General features: G+C 45.6%; 2 protein-coding genes across 3 annotated transcripts; both read right to left on the reverse strand.

Annotated features, from left to right (window-relative positions):
* On the reverse strand, window positions 1–13,057 carry arg1 (arginase 1). 2 transcript variants are annotated; one of them, XM_016678075.1, is made up of 9 exons: window positions 13,051–13,057; window positions 3,576–3,718; window positions 3,426–3,498; window positions 1,699–1,873; window positions 1,135–1,294; window positions 961–1,055; window positions 781–885; window positions 399–535; window positions 1–299 (listed from the first exon to the last, which is right to left on the reverse strand). In XM_016678075.1, the coding sequence occupies exons 2-9, from the start codon at window positions 3,696–3,698 to the stop codon at window positions 136–138; spliced, it is 1,032 nt and encodes a 343-aa protein (XP_016533561.1). In that variant the 5' UTR covers window positions 3,699–3,718; window positions 13,051–13,057; the 3' UTR covers window positions 1–135. The 2 variants fall into 2 exon arrangements, with proteins under 2 accessions (XP_016533561.1, XP_007565301.1); XM_007565239.2 differs by lacking the exon at window positions 13,051–13,057 and having other exon boundaries at window positions 3,576–4,116.
* heatr1 (HEAT repeat containing 1) lies at window positions 8,022–24,787 on the reverse strand. Its single transcript, XM_007565240.2, has 44 exons — window positions 24,699–24,787; window positions 23,814–23,968; window positions 23,516–23,732; window positions 22,960–23,101; window positions 22,781–22,882; window positions 22,547–22,687; window positions 22,004–22,215; window positions 21,783–21,916; window positions 21,621–21,708; window positions 20,780–20,999; window positions 20,543–20,650; window positions 20,360–20,458; window positions 20,201–20,286; window positions 19,537–19,733; window positions 19,331–19,452; window positions 19,045–19,239; window positions 18,456–18,630; window positions 18,215–18,363; window positions 17,543–17,735; window positions 17,283–17,455; window positions 16,489–16,641; window positions 16,182–16,400; window positions 15,884–16,015; window positions 15,690–15,793; window positions 15,295–15,441; window positions 14,598–14,716; window positions 14,394–14,515; window positions 14,176–14,304; window positions 13,856–14,077; window positions 13,626–13,755; window positions 12,990–13,171; window positions 12,868–12,920; window positions 12,650–12,773; window positions 12,305–12,445; window positions 11,622–11,917; window positions 11,392–11,542; window positions 11,138–11,320; window positions 10,429–10,563; window positions 10,245–10,349; window positions 9,997–10,159; window positions 8,927–9,081; window positions 8,685–8,843; window positions 8,380–8,488; window positions 8,022–8,242 (listed from the first exon to the last, which is right to left on the reverse strand). The coding sequence occupies exons 2-44, from the start codon at window positions 23,953–23,955 to the stop codon at window positions 8,154–8,156; spliced, it is 6,417 nt and encodes a 2,138-aa protein (XP_007565302.1). The 5' UTR covers window positions 23,956–23,968; window positions 24,699–24,787; the 3' UTR covers window positions 8,022–8,153.
* Window positions 24,788–25,012: the final 225 nt, after the last annotated feature.

Raw genomic sequence — 25,012 nt, forward strand, 5'->3', positions numbered from 1 at the left:
TTGAGTGAACTGATTGAGTTTTTAAAACTGGAAGATGACCACCTCGAGGCCTCATAGCAGCAGTTGCATTCATAGTGAAGGATTTCTTGGTGTGATGCGTTCGGGCTCCTGGCAGACAGACAGGAATTGTCCTTGTTACGGCTCTGGCAGGGAATAATCTGGCAGGTGGTTTCCTTCCCGACGACGTCCGAAACATCCGAGCAGCAGGTCAACCGCCGTGCTGACGGTAGAGTGGACGTCGTCCTCCGTTCGTCCCCTCAGAGGGTTCACCTCCACCATGTCCACAGCCGAGAGCAGACCTGAGGACCAACTGGTTCTGTTAGGTGCTGTGATGCAACAGGGACTGATGTGTGGAGTTACTGTTGCTGTCTATAGGTGGCAGCAAGCACTGCTTGTACCTGTCTGATAGAGGTACTCTGTGATGTAAACCCCCTCTCTGTAGGTGAGCCCTCCTACCGCAGGTGTTCCTGTTGCTGGGGTAATGGAAGGGTCGATGGCGTCAATGTCATAGCTCAGGTGGATCGGTTTCTTTGTTCTTCAAACACAAAACCCAGAGAAAAAATAAATGAAAACAGTTTTTGAAATCACAAATAGGGTCACCTGACTTCCTGTTGCTCTCCTTACATTTAGTTTGCAGAATAGAAACATCCTGTTACTATCTGACAGTACCACATGGTGCTGTAGTTTTGGTTCCTACTCCTACTTGAACAGAAATCCGCAGACAATTCCTGCAGGTGACACTGATCATCTGAGCCTGAAAGTCCACAAGGTGAGACTCACCTGTCCCACAGGTAATCGCAAGTCTCCTCCATAACTCTGGCCATGCCCAGCTGATCCACCTGTGTCATGGAGAACACCTTCACCGCCAACAACTTCATAATGTAGCTGTAAAGGGAAAGACTTGAGGTTTTAGAGACGTGTTTTAAGTTAAATTCCCGACGTTCTGGCAGCCGTACTCACTGCTCCGCCGGATCCACGTCTCTCAGGCCGATGTAGACGAGATCCCGGGACGACACACAGGGCTTCATCCAGGAGAAGTTTGGTAACGGGGGGAGCTGAGGTGAAGAAGAAGAACATCTGAAGCATTCTGTGTTGCGGGTGTGATTTCGGATGGACGGGGAGGGCTACGCTCACCTTTGACTGCAACTCGTACAGGAGGTACGACATGGGCTGCCCATGGATGTTTCCTGTGTTTGAGGTCAGCGGCGTGTTGATGTCGGCGTGGGCATCGACCCAAACGACGCTCACTGGTCCGACGGCTGCGGTGTGACCGTGGATGGAGCCAATGGCGAGACTGAGGACGGAAAACAGTTTTAGCAACCCTATGGGATCAATTCAATCCTTCAAAACCATTTATATTTTCTTTCAAGAGAAACAACATATAATAATAAAATCACTACTAATAGTTTCAAAAGTTACCTCCTTTAATTGCATGTGCGTGTTTCATTTCCACAGTGAGTTTCACCATCAAACTGTCCTATACAGACATATCTAAAGAATTGTAGACCAAGTCTTGATGCATGAAGATGAAAATACACATTAACTCTTAAAGTATGTTGATTAGTTTGCATAATCAATTGGAACTGGTCACTAATAAACACTAGATCATACAATAATTAATTTTAATTCATGAAAATCTTCTGAGCCACTGGCTGTGTTCTGATGTGGTTCTGCTCTCGATTGTTTCTATGAGCTGACCTGTGGTCTCCTCCAAGGATCACGGCGGTGTGCCCATCCCTCTTCACTGCCTTCACCGCCTCCGACAGCCTCTGGTTGGCACTTCCCACCGTCCGGACACTTTTTGACCCATTGACCGGCTCGTCAAGTGCAACGTTCTCAAACGTCAGGTTCCCATAGTCCTTCACGGCACAGCCTAAGCACACAGAGTCAACATCGGGTTCTCTTGTCACCTGAAGGAATCAAGTGTTCTGAATATTCATGTCACGTTGAGAATTTGCTTCTCAGAACGGTTTCCTTTTGTGCGAACATTAGCACAGATCTGTTTCCTGTAAACAGAGGATAAACAGTATGAAATGAGTCAACATTAGACGGTCACACTGAACTTTTGAGGACATATCATATGAGGACATGTCTATCAGAGGACACATCTGTTCAGGGCTCAGTGTCCTCCCCGGAGGTCTTTTGGTTTCAGTTTAAACATCCTCTCACAAAGGACCTCTGTAGCTCCTCAACAGGATGAGTATCAGCAGAAGAAACAATGAAAATCAAAGGCTGCGTGTGGTTCGGTACAGGTACCTGGGGAAAACATTAACGTTGGAATGACTGTAAACGTTTACTTTAAACAGTGATGCATTCACTGACTGATGTGAAACTGTACATTCATCTGTTACTCAGTATTTTACCGGAGAATGGAGGTCAGAGTTTGAAATGTTCCAGCAGACTAACCAAAACCTGGGAGGATTTTTTTTTTCTTTTTACCAGTTAATAACTTCCTTGTTACTCCAAACTGTAGCTCTAACTTCAAATTTTGGACTCAGATGTTTCACATTCTTGCTGAACCTAATGGAACCCCATACATCTGACTTGTAATTGCGTCACAATATTTATGTTGTTGTATATAATCAGAGCCTCACTGTCACAAAAAGGTGTTGTTTAACAGGCAACTTTCAGATGGATCAGTTTTGGGGGTTTTTTCTTGGAAAATGTTTTTGGGTATGAAAAAAAATTGTGAAACAAAAATCTGGGGACAAGTCATCAGAATTTTTTTTTTTTTTTTTTGCACTGGTGCCGTCTGTTTGTCTATAACAGGAATATAAACAGGACAACCCATGTCGCCATCAGCACTAAGGACAGTGAACTCACTTTCCTGGAGTTTCAATCTGATTTCACCTTGAACCTAAACTCAGCAGGCGTTAAAGCAGAACTCAACCTCACAGAGAAGTTTAACCTCACAGGAGGCGAAGCTGTAATATTTACATGTTCACATTAATAACACTAAGATGAGTTTTAGAAACACATAACAAAAGGACCTAACAGGAGGTGAGAGGGAAATTAATGTAAATAAAAGTATAATTAAATAATAAAGTAAAAATTACAAAAATGCAATAAGTAACATTTTAAAATCAAATTAATTAATAATAAAGATATAGGATTTTTCTGTATAAAACCTTGTTTTTATTGTTTATTATTATTATTATTATTATTTCCAACCAAGAAACATTGATGAATTTGCTTGGAAGAATTCATAAACTTATTAAGTTTGTGTAAATATTTAAGTTAAACATAAATTGTAGTGTTACTGTCAAGATTTAATCGCGTGCCGTCATGCTTAGTTGTGTGTTGTTGTTATATTATATTATATTATATTAATCGAATGTTTTATGAATCTTTAGCTAATTAGCGAGAAATAAATATAATAATTGTGCTTTTTAGCACTCCATTTTTCTAATATTTAAAGTTCTCACCCTGTTGCCGTAGACGGTCCAGGAGTCCTGCTGCTCGTAACTTGTTCGGGGCGCACTCCACTCCATCCTTGGACTGCAACACACGCGGAGGTTCACTACACGCATTGGTCAATAGACACACAATCTCCTGTCCAGTGCACGCGCTCTCACCTGGCCCTTGGAGAAAGGCGCTCCGATAATTCCCACGGAACGCTGCAGAGGAGGAGGAGGATGATGATGAAGGCTCCGCTTCACGGTTAGCGAGAGCTGCTGCAGGGTGCGCGCGCCCTTCATGCCGACAGACGGATGGTGGGTGCGGAACCCCGCGAGCTGCTCATAAACTCTGTATGACGTCAGAGGGACAGGAGGAGACTCCAGGGGGCTTGACCGCTCTGACGTAACAAGCGCGTCACAATCTCATTTAATTAACGAACGTTCTAAACGTCGTCATGTAAAATTGAGATTTTTAGGCGTCAGAAGGGGAAATACATCACTAGCTAACACGCGCACACACCTTAATGGTACGCTAAAAACGTTTCTGTAACTGAAATATTAAGAGAAATACATTACACTCCTCTTCATGCTACACCCGAAAGTTATGTACACTGCTCTGCATTTATCCACCAAATAAAAAACGTCTAAGTATCTTAAAAAAAAAAACACTTACTAAGATGAAAGTTTCCCCAGGTACAAAGCGTATAAAGTACATTCAGTGTTCTTGAACTATTAACTTTCTCCTAACTGCCTAGACTCCTGTTGACAAGGTTACCGGAGAATTATACGTCAATAAAGTTTGCTGCTAAAAGCGCAAACTCGGTCGTGTTTCTGCAAATACAATACGACGAAGACAAAGATAGTTTGTGACACAGATGTCACACTCTTGTTAAATTGTTAAATTTCAAACCCAATTTTTTTTTCAAACTATTCTAAGCATGAATTTATTCAATTTGCTGACTATGAGCTCATTTTCCAAGCTATTAGGGTAGCTTATTTCCACTATAAACTATTCAAGTTTTTGATCATATGGCATCACAAAAAGATTTGAAATTCATTGTCAGAAAACAGATCAGCAAAACTAAGGACAAAGTCAGAATTATGAGTTAAAATTATTAAACCGTTGAAGTGTAACCTGAATTCAGAGGATGATAAAACCTCAGTTTTATTCATAGACCATCGCTACGGAAACCTTGTACGTACGTTGTCTGTTAGAAATAAAAAGTTGTTGTAAAATAGTGACAGAAATACAGAGTCAAAGGAGTCTGTCAAGTCTGCTCTGACTAACAGTGGATCTGGCTTCCTTTTATAAGTTCTGGTCAGAGAAGAGAGACTTGACCGAACTATGAATCCCTGATTGTGATGTACCAGGGATTCTGTGGAGCCCAACACAGATGGTCCGGCAATTTGTCTATTGTTAAGGAAAGGGGGTTGTTCTTTCATGCTAAAGAGGCAGATAAGTTCTATGTTGGGGAAGTAACACTTAGATAGTCTTCAGGAACAAGGAGCTCTCCCCTGCTGACACTGCAGAGGTCTTGAGAGCAGCTTGACCAATCTCATGATAAGACTATGCAGAAATACCTAAAGCAGAAGAGGGGATGAGGTGCACATTATAAAATTTTCCATTACATTCCCTTCTTTTGATTATGATAAACATTGTTCATATTAACCACACAAAAGATCATGAAAATTGAGATAATACATGAAAATGTCAATACACAATTGTATGTACTTCACAAAGAAGACTCAGATAAAGTAAGTCATTACAGGTTGAAGATCAGTCACAATAAGCCAGCATAGATAGCTTTCCCCCCCCCCCCCCTTTCTTTCTTGAGGTGCCCAGGAGAGGGGGTTTGAAACCATGCAAGAAAACTACTGACAATTTGTTTTCCATTCTCAGAAAAGCAAGTATCTTTGTTTCATGAAAATTGGAGCATGTCTCTGGCAGGAGCAGTGGCAGCAGCAACCACAGCCCTCATTGAAGGAAGATGACGCTGATGAAGCTTGTGCAGGCCTTGCAAATGAGCTCCTGCCGACAGCTCTTCTTGGGATCTGGCAGGGTGTCGAAAGGGATCTTTTCCGGATCTCTTCTTTCTGTGCTGTCAGAGGTTTCTAGCACTCGAACACACCGTTGGAGTGAAGTTTTTCACTACCTACTCTCTTGCTGTAATCAGGATGGCTGACGTCGGGTTGGAGGTCATCTGCACTGGCTTGTATGGATCCAGATGGCTCCTTCAGCAGCCTGAGTCACAAAAAGCCCTTGGAAAGTTCCTTGCCAAGTCACCAGTGTTCGCTAAGGTTTCTTCTTCACCATCGTCAAGTCGCAGGGGTCGAGTGTGCAGCTTTCACAGCCTATATATGACTTAAAAAACAGTGGAGAGGTTTTACAGTAGGATAACATTGCATCGTCACAAACGGCAGTGGAGGGGAGCGGCCTGTTCCCTTAAAAGGGAACTACAAATGTGTGTCCATTTGGTAAAATAAAAAAAAAGAAATGGTTAAGGAAAAAATAGTTCAACATCAGGGCATCTTCACACCATCTGAGACAGCTGCGCCTGAAATCTGCTACAGACAACTTCTCACCTGTGGAAACAAAGGACTGTAAAGGACACAAAGCAGCAGGGGGTTAGGCTAAAGGGGCTCTGGCTGTTTCTTTTGCATTAGAATCTACTCTTCCATTTTCCAGTGATTTAAAAAAAATGCACAACTCTAAATGGATAACATGAAACTGCAGATTATCATGACTGTGGAAAGTTTGCAAGCTTCAACAAGAGAAATAACTTCAGCCATTTGCACAGAGAAGTAAAGAGGCACTGAGAACCAAAGGTCAGAATGCCATGTGAAAATCATTCCTTTCTCTCTTTTCTTTTTTAAAGTGGTAGTATCACAAGAGGCAGAGACATCCTTCATAGGGAACAAGATCAGGGTTTTGAAGAGTGAATCGGAAATGAAATGACAGTCCTGGAAGTGCAAATCTGCTCAAAAGCAGCAGCACCACAACAGTTAGGGTCTCTATGTTCGGGTGTGGGGAGAAGTATCGCAACAATTGAAACTATACTGTGCTCGAGTGTTGCTGGTGATGTCCAAGAGGACAAATATGTCTCTGGGCCAATGCGCTGCCAAATGATGAGGTTTTTTGCTCCAAAAAGGTGATTGAAGCTAAATAAAGAACAACAAGGGTGAGCAGGCTGCAACCAACAATGCCAGAAGAGGCAAAATCAAGTTGTTTTTTTGTTTGTTTTGCAGCTTCAGGGGTACAAGAACCCAAGTCAAAAGCATACAGGCCCTCACCATGAACGAGGATTCCTAGGGGGGGTTCAAAGATTGAGTCGTTAAGATAAAATTTCTGCAACAAAAGGTCATACCCAGAAAATACACAAGTTGCTTCTTGGTGGCAAGCTTGGGAATTTTCTGATTCTGAACAGCAGAAAACACATTGTGAGAACACAGAGCATCCCTCCCCAGTTATAACGTGATCTACAAATGAAAAGGACATTTTCCTACACAAATTGCAAAAAACACTTTGGGCCCAAAATCATGCAAATGTTTTTTTTTTTTTTTTAAACAAAGAAACTGTTTCTTTTTTGGGGGGTTGGGAGGGTTTCGCTTTGAAGTGGGACTGTATTATTAGTAAATATCCAGTTTGCATGTTCTCCCTGTGCATGTGTTGGTTTTCTCCGGGTACTCCGGTTTCCTCCCACAGTCCAAAAACATGACTGTCAGGTTAATTGGCCTCTCCAAACTGCCCCTCGGTGTGAGTGTGCATGGTTGTTTGTCTTGTGAGTCTCTGTGTTGCCCTGCGACAGACTGGCGACCTGTCCAGGGTGACCCCACTTCTCACCCGGAACGTTAGCTGGAGATGGGCACCAGCACCCCTCCCGGCCCCACTAAGGGACAAGGATGTAAAGAAAATGGATGGATGTCCATCCATTTTCTGGTTGAAAGGTTAACGCAGTGCCAACCTTTCAAATGCCAGCAAGGGTTTAAACTGGATTTGAGAAGTGAACAATGGGTTTTTATTAAGCCAGTGTTGTGGCTCTTTAACAAGAGTCTGGATGAGAAGAAACAGTGACTCTGCCTTCCTTTTCTAGGTTCTGGTCAGCCATTTGAGACTAGATTGAACTATAGGTGTGAATCCCTGATTGTGATGTACCAGGGATTCTGTGGAGCCCAACACAGATGGTCCGGCCATTTGTCTATTGTTAAGGAAAGGGGGGTTGTTCTTTCATGCTAAAGAGGCAGATAAGTTCTACGTTGGGGAAGTAACACTTAGATAGTCTCCAGGAACAAGGAGCTCTCCCCTGCTGTTACATGACACTGCAGAGGTGTTGAGAGCAGCTTGACCAATCTCATGATAAGACTATGCAGAAATACCTAAAGCAGAAGAGGGGATGAGGTGCACATTCTAAAATTTTCCATTACATCAGAAACCCCCTAAGAAAAAACAACTACAACAAAAACAAAGATTCCAACTCATGTTCCCACCAAACTGGAAAACTATACCGAGCAGGCGTCACCACTGCTCACTGGACTCCATAGCAACGCCTGCAAGTTAGTCGCTGCATTACGGTTTAAATGTTACGCTCAGTTTCCTCGTCATTGTTAAAAATGGAAGCAGACAAACGTGATTTCAATCAAAACGTTTATTTTCCTCGTATAAAAACTAATATTTTACTTTCAGAGGATCAGTTGGAGGGGAAAACGGTGTTTCCCGTGTCGCTCTTTGAAACGTGTTCCATGTGGTATTGTATCGGACTAGAAGTAGCTCTGCAGTGGCTCTCCCAAGATGTTCTCCATCTCCTGGATGACCTTCTGGACCTGTTGCTCCACTTCCTCACATTCATCTGCAAAGCAAACGGATGCACACGCCATTAATCACGATATCAGCAGAAACACACACACACAGGAAGCTTACACTGAAATGACCCTGATTTTTAAGCGGAGACCAACTGAGAACCAAGTCAATTATGCGAGTCCTCACCCTCCATGAGCTCGGCCAGGAACGGGATGGTCTCGGGCAGCAGAACCACGTAGTTTTCCTTCAGTCTGGACGCCAGCTCCATCAGCATGAGGAGGGAGGAGAAGCGCACCTGCAGACGAAGAGAGGATATTCGGATTCAGGATCAACAGCCTGGAAGGCGGTGGTCAGGGATGAAACGATTAATGGTGATGAATCAGTTCTTGACTTGAAGAATCGATTGATTAATCGATCAATCAACTGGCGTATCGCTTAATCCATGACTAAAATATCCGTTACTCGCAGGCGGAACTCAAAGTTGAGCTCACCTTGGAGTCGCTGTGTCTCGTCTTGAGCAGGATCTGATAGTTGAGGGTTTTCCACTGAGAGTCGTCGGCCATCGCCACGGCGAACTGACCCACGCAGGGAACCAGATGCTGGACGACCCGGTTCTGGTAGACCTGCGGCCCGCCCAGGGCGTTCTCCAGCTGCACACAGAGACACGTAATGGGGAACCTTCGGATCGCGTTCGTTCAGGTTCCGAGCTTTGGAACGTGGAGCTGCGTCTCACCTGGTCCACCAGCGGGCCCAGCAGGGCGTCGGCCCGCTCTCGGCTCAGGAACTTCTGCGTGTCGTACATGGAGATCTTCTGGAGAACGTCGAGCACCAACCGAAGCAGCAGGCAGTTCTTCTCCTCCGAGCGATCCGAGTCAAAGACGAGCTCATCTGGAAGAGACGGGAGGTCAAAGGTCAGCGTCATCTACCAGGTGCAAAACATTTATAAAACGATTATTATTACATTATTGCTAAAGCCTGAAATTTGTAGCTCATAAAAACTGGCAAAATAAAAGTGAAATGTTCAAAACAATTCCTAAACTAAGAATAAAAAACTGTTTTAAAAAAATTGAAATACGTCAGCTGCCAATAGATAATAGAAATTGTAATTACTGTTATGTCTTACAAATAAAGTGATACATATTCTATTAAATTAGGGATAGCTGATAAATGGATTTTATCAATAAATCAAAGTTTTAGATTTTAGTTATGGAAATTTTTATTTTTTTTTTATCACCAATGTGCTCCTTTTGTTTCCGTAGTTCAGAGTGATGTCAGCGCGCCCTTGGTAGCATATTTTACAGCTTCTAATTATTTGGACTTTGAATTCAGATCAACTTTATAACGGAATATTAGGGCCAGGGTACGATTTTAGTGTTTTGATTCTTATTTATCAGAAAAAAGTTGCAATATTAGAAGAATAAAGTCCTAATTTTATGCTTATAACGTTAAGCCATATTGCCCAGCCCCAAACTTTCTATGAATATAATCAAATTAGGAATATTTAACTAAATCTTTTGTGATAACAGCTACAGTGACATCATGCCATACAACTGAAAAAACAAAACATCCTAAATTTAAATGTAAAAAAAAAAGGCATAGTGAATAAAATACACTTTTAACCTATTATTAAAGTTCAATCAGAGAAAAATAAAAATATGTTACTATTTAATTCTGAACAGTAAAGTTTATTCTATCTATTACAAGAGACAGTTTACCTCATATAGAGAAATAAATTAGTTCAAGTGTGAAAAGATGATTATATTTTAATAAAAGTAAGTCATGTTTTCTGTCTGGATCAGGAACCTGTTTTAGAGCTGTTGGTCTGTCTCAGCACGTCTGCCAGAGGCTTCACCAGGTTTCCCGCGAAAAGCACGAAGAGTCCCTTGAGGCGCTCGGCGATGCGGTCGCAGAGGCGGTAAAACGTCAGCAGACGGTCTCTGCTGTCCGATTTAGTCCAATCGAAGAGCTGCGGCAGACAAACAAACGGCCTCAGTCGATTTCTGCTTCCGCAGAAAATGCTGGTCGAACCTCAGGATCGACGCGAACGTCACCTTGAAGAAGAGCGGCCTGAACGTGACTTCCGACAGCTTCATCACCATGGCGATCAGACAGTCGATGACTCCGCCCTCGACCTGCCACGCCTTCTCCAGGTCGCCCTGATGCGAGGAGGAGAGCCAGTCAGGTCCGAACTGACCCGAGTCGGGTCCGTGGGGAACCGATTCTGCTTCAGCTCACCTGGCAGTGTTCGGCCCGGAAGTCCAGGGAAGTCAGGAAGAAAGTGGTGAGTTCTGATTGGTGGGCGCTGAGCTGCTCTCGCTCCATGTGGCCGATGTGCTCCTGTAGGATGCTCATCAGCGCCGCCAGCTGGCCCTGCAGGGAAACGGAGCAGCACAGAGATGAAACTTTTTATCCACTGTTGGCAAAGTTTGTTTGTTCTTCCACTTGTAAAGACATCAAAATGATCTATCGACAAGATGTTATTTCTCTATCTTCAGCTGCTTTCTGTTGGAACAAAACAAACTCTCACAGTGGAAAAAAAATGATGTGAAGAGTTCAGAATATAATAAATGATTAAATGTATTAAAACAGTAGAACCCAGCTGTAAGTTGTAACATGTAGTAACTTTATCATTTGTAACCCTGATGCTAAATTTTCACTATAAAGTTTGAGCATTTAATTTTTGATTTTCATGGGAAAAAAAAATACAAATGCAGCCGGAAAATTTTTTTTTTTTTTGTACCAATATTTTTTTGTAGAAGCCCCTGGCACACTTTATTTCACATTCTGTGTCCTATTCCTAGTTTTTTCTTTGTATTTATGAAATTTATTTAATTTTTTTTTCTCAATTAAAAAAACAAAAACAACAAATTTTTTATTGGAAAAGCCGAAATATTTTCTAGATTTCTCACTGAACAAAAGGAAAAAAAAGTGTTGAGCCACTCACCTTCCTGTCCTCCACCATGCAGCTGTAACACCTGGATACGGTGGGCAGCAGGACCCTGGGGGGCAGGTTGGTGGCCAACGTGTTCCTCAGGGACGACAGACGAAGGCAGAGCTGGGAACGTGGCGATGACGACGATGAGGTTGAAGAAGACAAGCTCTCTGTGAAGCGGGTCAAGCGGCACACCTGCAGAAACAGGAAGTAGGAAGGTGAAGGTCACTGGTCCAATCGGGACGGCCAGGCTCCGGGCGACATACCTGAAACACGATGTCCTGCAGGTATGGGCTGACGAAGTGCACCAGCGTCTCGGTGACACGCTGCAGGGCCGTGACGGCGCTGAGCAGGTAGATCTCGTTGGTCAGCAGCTCCTTCTTGTCGTTGAGCATGTGCAGGACAGCGGGCATCAACCTGCCGGGGGCGAAGGGCGGCGAGAGTGAGCGGCGGGCTGGAGAAACACCGAGCCGGCCTGTTGGCGCGACCCCGTTACCTGGGTAACTGAGCGATGGCGAGGGTCTTGAGCGCGCTGACCACCTCGGCGATGCAGAGCAGGGCGCTGCCCGTCACGTTCTTGTCCTCCGCCGTCGCCGTGACGATGTCCACGGCCTGCTGCAGGACGGGGACGAAGACGTCTTTGTGGGCGGAGCCAAAAGTGCGACAGAGCAGCTTGAGGCTGTAGAGCGCCGTCTGCCGGTTGATGGCCTGCTCCGCCTCCTCGGACGACTTGCTGGGACTCTTCCCGACGATGCTCAGCAGGTCAGAGGTCAGCTGTAGGAGCGACGCCACCTGAGACGAGCGCAAAGAAACTCCGGGGTCAGAACAAGAAATTTATGAATTAATTGCCAGAGTAGCAGTTTTATTGGACCTCTGATTGTCAGTACACTAAAATCAATCAGTTTTAGTTCCAATAATTGTAAATGAAACTCTGTTGCAGTGTTAGTGGCTTTTTCTGCTCTGTGATTGTACAATGTATGTGTATTAATTGGTTTTATTTGACGCTTTCAATGTGTAATAAAAAATAAAAAAAACTTCCCCAGACCTTCTCTGCATCATTTAGTCTCTGGAAGGTTTGTTTTCTGCTTTAATCGATGCTTGTCTTTTAAGGGTCTAACGCAAGTTCAAACTAAGTTATAATTGACAACGGGTTTTGATGGCAACACCGGGAAACGTTACCTGCTGCTCGTCCCACTGCGTGCGGTGGTGCAGCTTGTTGTTAAGGAGCTCCATGGCCTTCCTCCGCACCGACGGCAACTCGTTTCCCATCAGCCCCTTCATCACCGTGATGAAGGTGTCTGTGGGCAGCAGGGCGTTCACCTGGAGGGGAGTTGGGGTGTTAAAGGGAGCAGGGTTCACACACGCGAACACACGTTAGGTGTGTGTAAAGATCCTAATCGAACCCAGCAGTTTGAATATGAAGCACCTTATCCGGAAATCTCCAAACCGTGAAAATACCTAATTGAAATGTTAAGCATTTCTGAGGTCTGAACCCTGAGGGAAGGTCTTTATCGTGACGCTGACCTTGTCCAGGACTTCGTAGGCCTTGTTGAGCAGAACTCTCCAGAACTTGGCGGTGGGCTTGTCGGCATTGTCCTCCACGCAGCGAGCCACAGAGTGGATGTAGCGCAGGATCTTCTCCAGCAGCCTGCGACACACACACACACACACACACACACACAAATGTACTCAGAGAAGCGTTCCAGCTGGCGTTCCCACTTGTGTTCCCGAGAGGTACCCACATCTGCTGCAGTTGCTGCAGAGAAGCTTTGCCGTCGTCGCCTTCCTCCGAGACCTGAAAGCAGAAAGGAAGTTTTAGAAATGCCGACTTCCCCGTCTGCGGCGGCGGATTCTTCCTTCCCACCTTCTGGATGAAGCTGCTGGAGCCGAGCAGCTGAGCCATGAAGGACACGCAGAGGAACTTAAAGTGCCGCAGCTCTTTGCCGCTGTGAGTCTCCACGCTGAAGATCAGGTCCTCCGTCTTTTCCTCCGGCTCGCCCTCTTTCTTCTTGGCTGCTCGCCGGCGAACCGCCGGCTTCGCTGCGGCTGCAACACAACAAATACTTCAAATGCCAACATCTGAAAAGCTCAGGCTTTTCTGCTCGACTTAACAGCAAAAACAATGTAGGGCTGGCATGTTTCTTTCTGTTTGAATTTGAACCAGATAAAGCTAAAACTACGGCACTTAAGGAGTTCTGTGTAGAAGACATCTGCAGACAAAGAAGGTTTTTTTTTTTTTTTACCTTAAAAGCAACATGTAATAAAGCCAAATCGTTTCTGTACAGATTTGGCTTTATTCCTGTTCTAAACATGTTTTCCTTTCAGCAAATGGCCTCTTTTTGAGTCCATGCACTCTAATTAATGATAGGTCAATTGCTAAGCTAATTCCCAATGTTGTCAATTAATCACAACCAATCAATTAATTAGTTTCAGGCCTACAGGAATTATTATTCCGAAGTGACGTGGTCAGGAGCAGATTTTGTAATTCCCTGGGTCTCACCTTCGTCCTTATCGTCTGGCAGCTGCAGCAGAAAGTTGAGGATGCTGATGAGGGAGTTGAGCTGCTGGTTCACCTCGAACTGACAGCACAGGGAGACCCAGAAGTCCATGTCGCTCTCCAGAGCTGCATCCTGCACGGGAAAACAAAACAAAAACAAAAACACCCCATTTAAAAATCCAGGAACTCACACAGAACATCTCCCTAAAGTTAACGGAGGGAGCCTGCGTCACCTTGTCGCCGGCGCCGCCACTCTGCATGGCGTGCAGCTTCAGCAGCAGCAGCACAAGGATCCACAGGAAGTGGGCGGGGCCCAGCGCGGTCAACAGCTGCTCGAGGACCGGCAGGCGCCGGTGCTCGGGCACGTGAGGCAGCGCGTCGGCGAACACGTGCATGATCCTCGTCACCACGGCAACCATGACGGGGGCGGACGAGCCGTCAGAGAGGCGGTGGGCCTGCGAGGGGAAGAGATCAGCGCCGCGTTAGACTCGGTTCTTCGTTCCTGCCGGCGGAATGGCGGCGGCGATCTCCGCTGTAAATTAACCGAGCTCACCCGGACCAAAGCCGGGACGACCGTCTGCATCGTCTTCTCGATCACTCTGAAGCTGTAGGCGTCGTCCAGCCGCAGGATGTTGGCTCCCATGAAGGTAAAGATGGGCATGATGTTGTGGAGGACTTTCTCCTGCAGGGGTGGGGGGGAAATGACACGGGAAGCTCTCTTACGTTCTTTATTTACACAGGTATGCGCCTGTCAGAGGAGGCGGAGCTTACGGGGAAGATGGCGGCGGTGGCGCCCAGCAGCAGCAGGGCGTGGTGGTGAGTCTGGGGCATGTCGGACGACCTGATGACCTGGACCACCAGCTCCACGCTGAACTTCTCTTCGTCCAAGATGTCTGCGGAGAACAGATTCAAAACGTGAGCTCGTGTTCAGACAGGAAACTGGAAGCTCCGCCTCCTTTTCCTCCTCCTCCTCACCTGCAGCTGGAGGGCCTCCGTCGGGCGACAGCCTGTTGCAGACGTTTAGCAGGCAGCTGAGGAGCATCTGCTTGGTGTACTCCATGTTTGTCTGATCGGCTGCACTTGGCTCCAGGCTCCTGGCGAGACCAATAAAGTAACCAATCAGAGCCTGGCGAAGGGGCGTGCCATTTCCGCCCCCCTTTCGTCAAACTCTACCCGTTAGGTTTTGGTTGTTTACTCGATTTTTTCAGGAACCAAATGCAACAGCCTGAAGTTTTATTTTCAAGCAATTTCAGTTTCATCTCCTGTTCTATTTCATACGAATCAGCTGGAATCTGAACCCAAATAAATCGAAACAGTCATTTTCAGGTAGGAATACAAAATTTACTTGAAATATACCAACAATGTCAGCATTTCTATCACTAGTTATTTACAAATTGCGCGACTTATTTAATCAAACTGGTAACTTTGTTGCTAGCTGGCAAAAGAATTAACATAGGACTACTTTCAGATACAATAAAAACATAATAAACATGTAAAAATTTCCCCTAGAATGTAAAACAGGCTCGATGTAATCATTCGTTGGTTCATTTTCCATCCTATCCAGATTTGTTGCTATTTGGAAAAAGGGGTCTAAGGAGATTTTGAGCTCTGCTTAAAAGATTTTATTTCATGATGATTTAAAAACACGAAACAGGAAGCAGCTATTTGTTACCTGGAAAGAAGAGAGAAGAGAACAGGCACCAACACCTGGGCTCTCTTCAGCTTCTTCTTGTGCTGCAGCAGTTCCAGAATCAGTGTGACTCTCTGCCACGGCACAGCGCCCCCCTCTGGAGACACACTGTCACTCTCCTGAGGTTTCCTGACCAGACCAAAAAAAAAAAAAAAACTCAGTAAAGCAGCTCTGAAGTCAAAAAACAGAGGTCCAAACAGACAGCTCTGTGGTGCCCCACAACATGAAGCATCTACTATAAAAACAGGTTGAAATAAGATCAAAAGGCATTAAATACTGGAATGGATCTCCACGGTCGTCATGTTAATTTAATCATAATGGTGTGAAAAAAAAAAACGGGGACCCCGCTTGACGTGAGGAAGAGAAACGGTGAGTACCTCTGAGCCATTCTGCTCCTGCGGGTTTGTTGGACCGTGACGCTGACTTTTGGTCTGTCTGGAGGAGCGAGCTCGTTGGCGACCAGCTGAGCATCGATGGCGATCTGTTAAAAAACATGGGTAAAGCGTCGACCGTTGAAAGTTTTTAACGGAACGCCGGCTTTAACTTTTCTTTTTCCTTTAGATTTTCTCACCGCTTTGAAGACGCTGCCGACCGTGTTGGCCACCAGCGTGCTGCGGCCCTCCGCCAGCAGGTCGAACATCACCGACAGGAGCTTCTGCTGCGCCTTCTCGTCTCCGAGGGCCGAGAAGAACGGCTTTGTGATCTGGAGACACGGACATTGAACGATTTTTAAATTCTTGTTTTATTTGGTTTGAATAAAACTCGGTTTGAATATAGTTTTCAACTATAAAACCGTCAAATAAAATCACGATGGTCTTCCGTCTCAGCAAACTGAGAAATTTGGATTCAGCAGTGTTCTGGCCCCCAACCTGTTCCAGAGCGAAGATCTGACAGGTGTCCAACTTCAGAGCTCTAACGAACAGATCCATGCAGTTCTCGTCCTCGGCCAGCAGGGGCGCCGACGCCTCGTTGAACTTCCCAAGCACGAGCCGAAGAAGCTGGGTTTCGGACTGCAGCAGGGACGGCGTGTCGGGGCAAGTCTGCACCAGGAGATGCTCCAGAGTGGGAAGCAGGGTGGAGAGGACGGACTGGAAGATCGGGAAATAAGAACTACGTGAAATAAAACGATATTAAATTAAAACTAAATAAAACAAAGGGCGTGGGAAACATTCGCACCTTTCCGTTGACGGAGCTTAGGGCCTCCAGCAGGGTGCTGGCGGTGTACGTCGGGCAGCGGGAGTTCAGCAGCTGCTGCAGCGCGTCCTGCAGCTTCCCCTGTCGCGACTTCGCTTTGCCGGACGAAGACTCGTCATGAAGAACGCCGAGAACCTGAAGGTGACAAATACTCATTACTGATTTAGACAAGTAAAGGAGCAGGTTCAGACTGATCGCACACTTTTCCCCACAAACGCACTTTTCAGGCATTTTCAAGGTAAGTTTTCAAACTTTTCCAGGGACCACATGGTTTTATGCACTGTTATATGCATCTGTTACTGTTATTATTAATGTCTTACGATAGGGAAAACGTTTTGAAAAATCTCTCACACACACCCTGTACACCTGACTGGTCTGAGAACAAAACACTCGTACAGCAAAGAAATAATCCTCACATTTCAACTAATTTTAACGTCTAAAACCTAAAACCACCTTTATTTCGGTCACAGAGATCAAGAACTCACTGAGCAATTAGAAATAACAAATGTTTGTTACGCTGAACAAATCCATTTTTGCTAAGGTAAATGACCTTTCTGTTCACTTTAAATGTCATAACACAATAATAACTTGACTTTCAGTGAGGAGTCTTTCCTCCCAGAAGATTATTTCAGCTTTATTTCAGTTAACAATACCAAGCACCTTCAAGGACTACATACAGAAATACAGCACGTTCCAAACCTTGAAAATCCTTGTCAAGTTTTCAAGGATCTTGTACGAATCCTGAGCATGCCGCGTTTAGAGACGGAAAAGCTCACCGTGCTCAGATACGACGCGTCAGTGATGATCTCCTCTGAGGTTTTCTGCAGCCTCTCTATGATTGGGCGGAAGGGGGAGCTGCTGGCTCCCGATAGGGTCTGCAAGGTGCTGAGGGCGGCCCTCCGGACTTCCTGAACCGGAGATCTGAGACAGCATACCAAGGACATGACGACTGGGGCAAGGAGACACAAAGAGAGCAGTTGAAGTCCCAGTAGAGAAACCCCAAAAACATCAGACCTGCAGAGCAACCGCTCCTCACCTGGTGAGTCCGGAGCTGCCAGCTCGTTCAGGATGGAGGCCGGCTGGACCTCCATCAGAGCCCGGCCCATGTACAGCGCTCTGGTCTGCAGGACGGCGCCCACCTTCACGTCCAGCTGGTCTCCGCGGTTACTGCCGTATCCCCAGATGAGGCACAGGAATCTAAAGAGTATGATGGGCTCCTGTAGATGAACCTGATGGAGACATGTGTAATCATTGGACTCTTTTTTTTTTTTTTTGTGATCGCAGAAATTCACACAAAATCAACAGACTCCCACATTTTTTCAAACTAACGCATGACTGTGAGTTTGTGGAAATTTTTCCTCAGATGTGGTCAAACCCATTGGGTTTACACGACTTCTACCTCCAACCTGCGGGTGGCAGTATTTCCAACTTTTACAACTCTGTGTCAATTTTATAGTCTGTGAATGATGTGGGGTGTAAAAGAAAAAGTCACATTTAACAACATAAGTATATATGTGCACATATTGCACATTTCTTTGCAAATATTTATAAATTAGCACCACAAAATCTGCAATTTTGATTGCAAAAAAAATTAAAAATAAAAAAATCACAAAAGCAACCATGAAATCCTGGAGGGACTGAGCAACGTGGAAAGATGTTCAATACCATTTAATTTTGGGGAGAAGAAATATTGCTCTACACGACTCACCTGGACGAGCTGCTTCATCAGCTCCCTGCAGCTGCCGGCGACCGGGCCCTCTGCGGCGCCGCTGATGATGACACTGAAGAGGCGGCAGATCAGGCCCAGGTAGCAGCAGGTGTTGGTGTCCATCTTCTCTGGGTTCCACCAGGTCTCACCTGTAACAAAGACATGTGATCGGCCTATTCAAAGCTCTTAAATCACACCAAACATCACATGTTACAAGTGCCTTTTTTTTTTTTTTTTTTACCTTTAAAGGAGGCGTCATGACACTTGAGAGAGGAGATAAAGTGCCTGAGCAGAGCGATCAGAACCGAGCCGAACTCCCGATCCAGACGCTGCCCTGGCTGCTGCTCGCATCGGCTCAGGTAGACGCCCAGGGCTTCGGAGGAGGTGGGCGGAACCGGGACGGGACACCCGACTTCCTGTGATGTCACAGAGGAGCTAACTGCAGTCTACGTTTCCCACAACAGCAGCAATTTTGTTTTGTTTGCGTCAATGGTTTTAAGATTTTAAAAACAAAAAGTTTTCATAACCCCTCCACTCTCACACTAACAAAATCAAACAAAACTTATAAATCATATGATAAATTGACTGTACTTCCTTAGTCTTGGTTTGTGTAACGAAAATATTTTTAGCATGGCTTACTAACACCAAACTTGACTGATTTTGTAATGTAGAGGTGGGCTGGTTGACCTTTGATGACCTCTGGAAACATTTATTAATATCTTTAAAACGACAGCGTCACAAATGAAAAGTTTTGCAAAGGTTACCGACGGTGAGGAGAGAGTGGGCCGACTCCGCTCAGCTAACTGGACTTCCCGTGAGCTAGAACTCACCTGGGCGTTGTCGCTCCGGATCACGTCCAGCTGGGGCTCCAGCAGCGTGTAGATCCTCTGGGCGGTGAGCAGGTGCTGCGTCTCGCTCAGATCCCCCAGGCTGAGCAGCAGAGTCTGGGTCAGAACCAGGAAGGATGGCCTCCCGCCGAGCCCGGCGCCCCGCTGCTGCTCCGCCAGCAGGACCAGTTTCTCCAGCTGCTCGACACAAACGCATCCGTGAACGTTCCTGTCGGAAAAAGCGGATTCGCGAAGAGCTCCGCGCTCCGCGCTCAGATGTGCGACTCACAGCATCCCGTTTTGAGAAGTGCTCCATGCTGGTCAGGTTCTTGGTGAGCGTGGCGACCAGACGCTGGTTGGCCACGCCTACGAAGTCGGGTTGAGCGCTCTTCTTCGTCACCTTCTGGAGCTCTGTTGGGAAGCAAACAAGACGTTTGTCGTTAAAAGTCCAAGAATTTTAAAAACCTTTAAACAGGAAGTTGTCAGGTTGGTCACCTTGAGCCCAGCTCAGAGTGAGGGGGTGCTGGCTGAAGATGGAGGACCGGGCGACGGAGTGGGCGATTCCCACCTCGGACGAGGTGATCACCAGGAAGGGCAACAGCTTCCAGCCCGTTTTCTGCAGAAACTCAGCGTCCCCCTTTCCCAACCGGGCGTCGGACAGCAAACGCACCGCCTCCGTCAGCACAGGCGTCCTGTGGGAGGCGACAGAGTAGAGCTGTAACGATTCATCTAAAAGCTTCTCATAGTTCAAACTTGAGACTGAAAGTGAAGTATAATATAAAATGAATTGTTTACTAATGCCTCAATTTAAATTTGCTTTTTAATTTGTAAAAGTTAGTGTCATCTGTACTTTAGGAAAAAAAAATCATAATTCAAACTTGAGACTAAAAGTGATGTTTGTATCGTACTGTATTTAATAAAAATGTTAATAAAAAATTAAGTGCGTTGTTTACTAGTATTTTCTCTACATTAGCTACAACAGAACGAGACTTTTTTTGAATTAAATTACTTGATTAATCGTCAGAATAACTGACAAATTACTCAGTTACTAAACTAATTGTTTACCACGAAGTAATTTGAGTTAAGTGGTCAGCTGTCTGAAGTTTTATAATCCGACAGGGAAACCTTCTGGAGGAATAAATGCGTTTAGTTCACTGACCACTGCTGAGCTGGTGGATGAACTCTTTGCAGCAGGGACAGAAGCCATGACACCACATCCTCTGGGTCCAAAACATCCAGCAGCATCTGCAAAAATAACAACTACAGTGAGCAGGGGCACCAAACAGCGGTGGAGCAAAGAGGGACTTATCCCACTTACCTGCAGGACCCTGAGAGCGGCAGTGACCACTTCTGGAACGTCGTCGTTCAGGCGCTCCGCGACGGCGTCTCTCAGGAATGTTTCATCCAAGCTCTGCCGCTGTCCGAAGGAGACGCAAGACGGTGAGGCGTCTAACGCGAAATCCTCCTCGCCGTTTGTTTTTAATACACATTCCAGCCGTACCTGCTCAGACGTGACGATGCTCATCAGATGATCCATGGCCGCCACTCGGACCGAAGGCTGCGGGTGTTTCAGGCTGAGGAGCAGCGACGTGTCCGAGTCTTCTAAAATCTGACAGAGATCGTCGGACGGGAAGTGAAAACAAGTCTTTCTCTCCGTTGAGAATTAGAAATGATCTACGCTGGTCTGTGTTTTTTTTTTTTTTTTTTAAAGAGAAAAACTTAGACTATTTTTTTTAACCTGGAATTTGCCACTGCTCATGGACAGAGTCAGGAACTGGTGGAAGAGACGTTTCTGCTGCGGGTCGCCGCTGTCGATCACATGACCAGCGAGGACGGAGTCCAGCGCTCGGCAGTACCTGGACTCAAACAGTCGGACCACAGGCAGCAGGCGCTGGTCGAGGGCCGACATGTCCTCAGCAGAGCGCTCGGTTTGATTCAGATACGCTTCCAGGAGGAGACTGCAGTAGAAACAAAAACAGGTCAAATAATGTTGACAGTTCTAAAAAATTAGCCCTCCGAGGGGTCAGGGTCTGATTGAAGAAGTCTCTTCTGGTTCTAAATCTTCCATCTACAGATATGGTATCAAACAGATAGTATTTAGTGGAAGCTAATGCTAATGTTCTGTACTAATGTTGTGTTTAATGGAAACTTAAATGATGACATTGTATGACATTATACAAGAATATTCTGGAGGGATATGACTAACATTTTTCAGTAAAAACTTTTGAAAATTACTTTAACAAATAAGCATATTTTATTTGGAAGGGAAAATATGTTTTTATTATACATGGTAGATATCATGTTCACACCTCCAAACATCTGAAACAAAAAGATTTTCTCATTCAATTATGGGATGACCGTGGCTCTGTGGGTAGAGCGGTCGCTTTGTAAACGGAAGTTTGTGGGTTCGATTCCAGCTTCATGTTGCATGCCTATATCGGTGTATAAGTGTGTGTCCATTTACCGTTTATATATTGAATTCTTAAAAACAAGTTTGAATATTTAAAGCAGAAAAACAACCCATGACGCCAAAATGCAAAAATGAAAACAGGGAAATAGGATAGGAATAGGAGCCTTACCGAGCCACGGTTCGGTCCAAGTCTTTGGTCATGGGGACAGATTTCATGATGGACTCCAGCACGTTGAATCTGTCTGCCCCTTTCTCATCTGTTGCAGAAATTATCCATTAAACTCTGATCCCAGTTAAGAAATGGCTACACCTAAAATTTTCACAGTCTCACCTGAGCTGCTGCAGAACAAACCGCGGACCAGTTGAGGCAGCATGTACCCCAGCAGAGGGCCGACATCATGGCTCTCCGCCATGACCTGCAGCGTGGAAACCAGGCCTGGCATCGAGCACAGACTCTTGAGCGCCCTAAGCACAAAAGCAACACAGAATTAAGGAGAGAGCACACCTGCGCCGAGCATGACAATCAACACCTGAACCACCTCTGATTGGTACCTGGGACTGACAGAGCCCTGCTTCTGGTTCTGCAGCAGCACGATGAGGCAGCCCAGACCCTCCTTGGCCAGAACGGGCTCTTTGCGCAGAGACTTGCTGACGTGCACGGCGAGGCTGTCGACCAGACTGGCCTCCATCACCACCTTCACTGCCAGCTGGCACACGATCATGTAGGTGGCGGCTTTGAAGTCTGACAGGGACGACTTGAGACCCTGAAGAGACGACCAGGCAGCAAACGGGACCGGATCTCAGTTAACCTCTTATTTTTTTTAAACAATGACATTATATCCTCAGACGGTGTGAGTTAGCGAACAGAAGAGCGCCACCTGGTTGAGACCGGATCATTAACACAGGACCACAGTTCCAGTCAGACATTTTCACCCACTTGTAACAGAAACAGATGAATTTATCCATGTTTGGAGCACAAAACGGTCCACATCACAACACTCATGTCAAGAACAAGAGGATGGAAACTTATGCAGCTCTGCTACTTCTTTAAATGAAAGCAGCAAAATTTGACTGTGTGTTCAGTTTTTTTTTTACCATCTGGACATATGGTAGCAGTTTGGCGATGATGGTGTCAGAGATTTTGTCCACAGCATCCAGAGCGGGGACGATGGTGCAGGCGTAGAAAGAGAAGATGACTCGGAGCTGAGAGAAGCTTTCAGAGTGTCCAGAGTAAGCCTGCAGAGGAGAACGGAGACCTGTTAGAGCTCGTCGTATATCGGAAGGACAAACCTCTGCTCTTTTGGAGGCGATGCGTGTCGGTGAGGTCACCTGGATGGACCGCGTCACCAGGGTGCAGATGAAGTCCATGAAGCTCAGGTCTGAGTAGCAGTGTGTGATCAGAGTCCCTCTAGAGAGTGGCACGCCCGGTTTCTGCAACAATCAAGATGTTTTAAATACGCACAGAGCAGAACCAGAACCAGAGAGCTTGTCGGAGGATGGATCCGGACCTGTAAGCACTGCAGCCAGTTCCAGCGGTTCGTGGCTTCTTTGAGATTCAGCAGCTGCAAGACTCGGACGAACAGGTTGGTGTCGTGGTACGGCAGCGCGCAGGCCAGCAGGCTGTCGGGGTTATACAGCTGGACATGGAAGCTGAACGACACAACGCCAGGCGTGAGTCCAGAATGTCTTAACCTCTACCTCATCAGCGAGTCGATAACGGGTCAGAACCAGGTGTTGGATAAGAACCCGAAGAGTTCCGATCAGAAACTCTGCTGGAAGCTTTAGAGCTTGTAACACTAAACCATATCCCACCCTAAGCTTAAAATTGTGGACTATACCTTTAAGAGTACCAAAGAGGACCAATCCCGCCAAAAATGCCAATGATTAAGTAAATAAAAACATATATTTATCTACAGTTTTATTTGTAGATAAACATACAACTTCAATGCATTTGTGATGTTGTAAAAGCAACAAAAACTGTAAGAAATTGTTAAAAAGTCACAGTTTGGAGTGTGCTCCAAGGAAAAGACTAACTTAGGTGTGATGTGAAGCAGAGCGACATACCGGTGAACCAGCCACTCAATGCACTTGTGAGCTGGCTTCAGCAAGAAGTACGGGCAGAGCCGCGTGAGGAAGAGCGAGATTCCTGCGTCCAGCTTCTCGTTGACCTCTTTGGACTGGACGCTGCGCTCCAGTGTCATGGAGGCGGGGCTGAACAGGGTGTCATGGAACTCCAGGAAAGCCGGCTCGATTCCCAGCAGCTCCTCCAGCCCCGTGCAGCCTGGAGAAGAGCGGAGAACAGCGGAGTTGTTAAGAGGGAGAACAGGAAGCGGTTCCGTGTCTGGCTCTGGCTCAGGCTCACCAAGTGCATAGAAAGTGCTCCTGTCCATGGTGGCAGCATCTTTGGGATCAAAGAGCAGCGAGGCGACATCTTTACGTCTCAGCAGGTTGGGATCGCTCTGAGGCAGCGCAAGCTTCTTCAGCTGGAGAGCCAAGGACGTCATGATGGCTTCTGATCTGAAGGAGACACAAACATCATCACACAGACACATAAAACTGAGCTTCAGTTCAACACACTTCATTTGAATGTTTTGGAAGTTGTAGGTCAGTGAATACAAATGCACGCCACACATTTCAGAGTTCTTTTTGTAAGAAATAAACACACACACACACACACACACACACACACACACACACACACACACACATTTCTTCCACTTCACAACTCCCCTAGTCTAACATTTGATTATCAAGCCAGGAGTGAAACTGACTAGATTTTTCTTTTTTCTTTTTTTTTTATGTATTCGGAAAGGGGGGAACAGCTTAGTGGGTTTAGTTCACAGCTGGACGGAAAAAAGAGAAACGTACAGCCAATACAATAACGTGTTGACAATCTGAATTTAATTATTAAACCGGTAACAGGACACTACGACCGTAACTTCACGGTCCAGTTTCACAGTAATCAGACATGATTTTAGACCAGCGCGTTTAATAAATCAAATAATTCTCTCAACTACGTCTGAAGCATTTCTAATCAGTAAAATAATAATCCGTTTAATTCTGTATAGCTCGGTATAAACACGGAAAGAAGCATGCGGTCCTTACTGTCTGTTTATCTCCGGACTGTAAATAATAACTTATCACTTTAATCAGCGTTGTGGGATATAAAAGTTACCTGTTGTCAGATAAACTAAAACACACACTGACAACATATATCAAAAAACTTTACGGACATATCCGCACCTACCTAAGCGACAAGGAGCCCCCAAAACACACACGTGCAACCGTGTCTGCGCCGCCGGAAACGTCTCTCTACATCCGGTTCACCACGCTGACAAAGTTTGATGGAAAGATGGCTCACTCCAAACAAATACTATCTTCGTCTGAGGCTTTGACGAGTGGAGATTAACTCACGCTTTTTGTTTACTCCCAGCAACATATAACCTATATTATGTTTATTTTATACACATTATTTATATGTAACATTTCCTTGACCTTCATAAAATGTTCGATAGTTTGTCAGGAACATTGTCTCGATAACAACTGATGTAATGGTTTACG

Source organism: Poecilia formosa, unplaced genomic scaffold (genome assembly GCF_000485575.1).
Source record: "Poecilia formosa unplaced genomic scaffold, Poecilia_formosa-5.1.2 Scaffold173, whole genome shotgun sequence".
Taxonomy (NCBI): domain Eukaryota; kingdom Metazoa; phylum Chordata; class Actinopteri; order Cyprinodontiformes; family Poeciliidae; genus Poecilia; species Poecilia formosa.

Excerpts from the sequence above, each read along its gene's own strand:
- arg1 (XM_016678075.1), bottom strand. The coding sequence starts at position 3,698 with ATGAAGGGCGCGCGCACCCTGCAGCAGCTCTCGCTAACCGTGAAGCGG. Across the intron at positions 3,499-3,575 it reads CGCCTTTCTCCAAGGGCCAG|TCCAAGGATGGAGTGGAGTG; the intron begins GTGAGAGCGCGT and ends CGTGTGTTGCAG. Across the intron at positions 1,295-1,698 it reads ATCCTTGGAGGAGACCACAG|TCTCGCCATTGGCTCCATCC; the intron begins GTCAGCTCATAG and ends TTCCGTCCTCAG.
- heatr1 (XM_007565240.2), bottom strand. The coding sequence starts at position 23,955 with ATGACGTCCTTGGCTCTCCAGCTGAAGAAGCTTGCGCTGCCTCAGAGC. Across the intron at positions 23,733-23,813 it reads GAGCACTTTCTATGCACTTG|GCTGCACGGGGCTGGAGGAG; the intron begins GTGAGCCTGAGC and ends GCTCTTCTCCAG. Across the intron at positions 20,459-20,542 it reads GCATCGTCACGTCTGAGCAG|CGGCAGAGCTTGGATGAAAC; the intron begins GTACGGCTGGAA and ends TCCTTCGGACAG.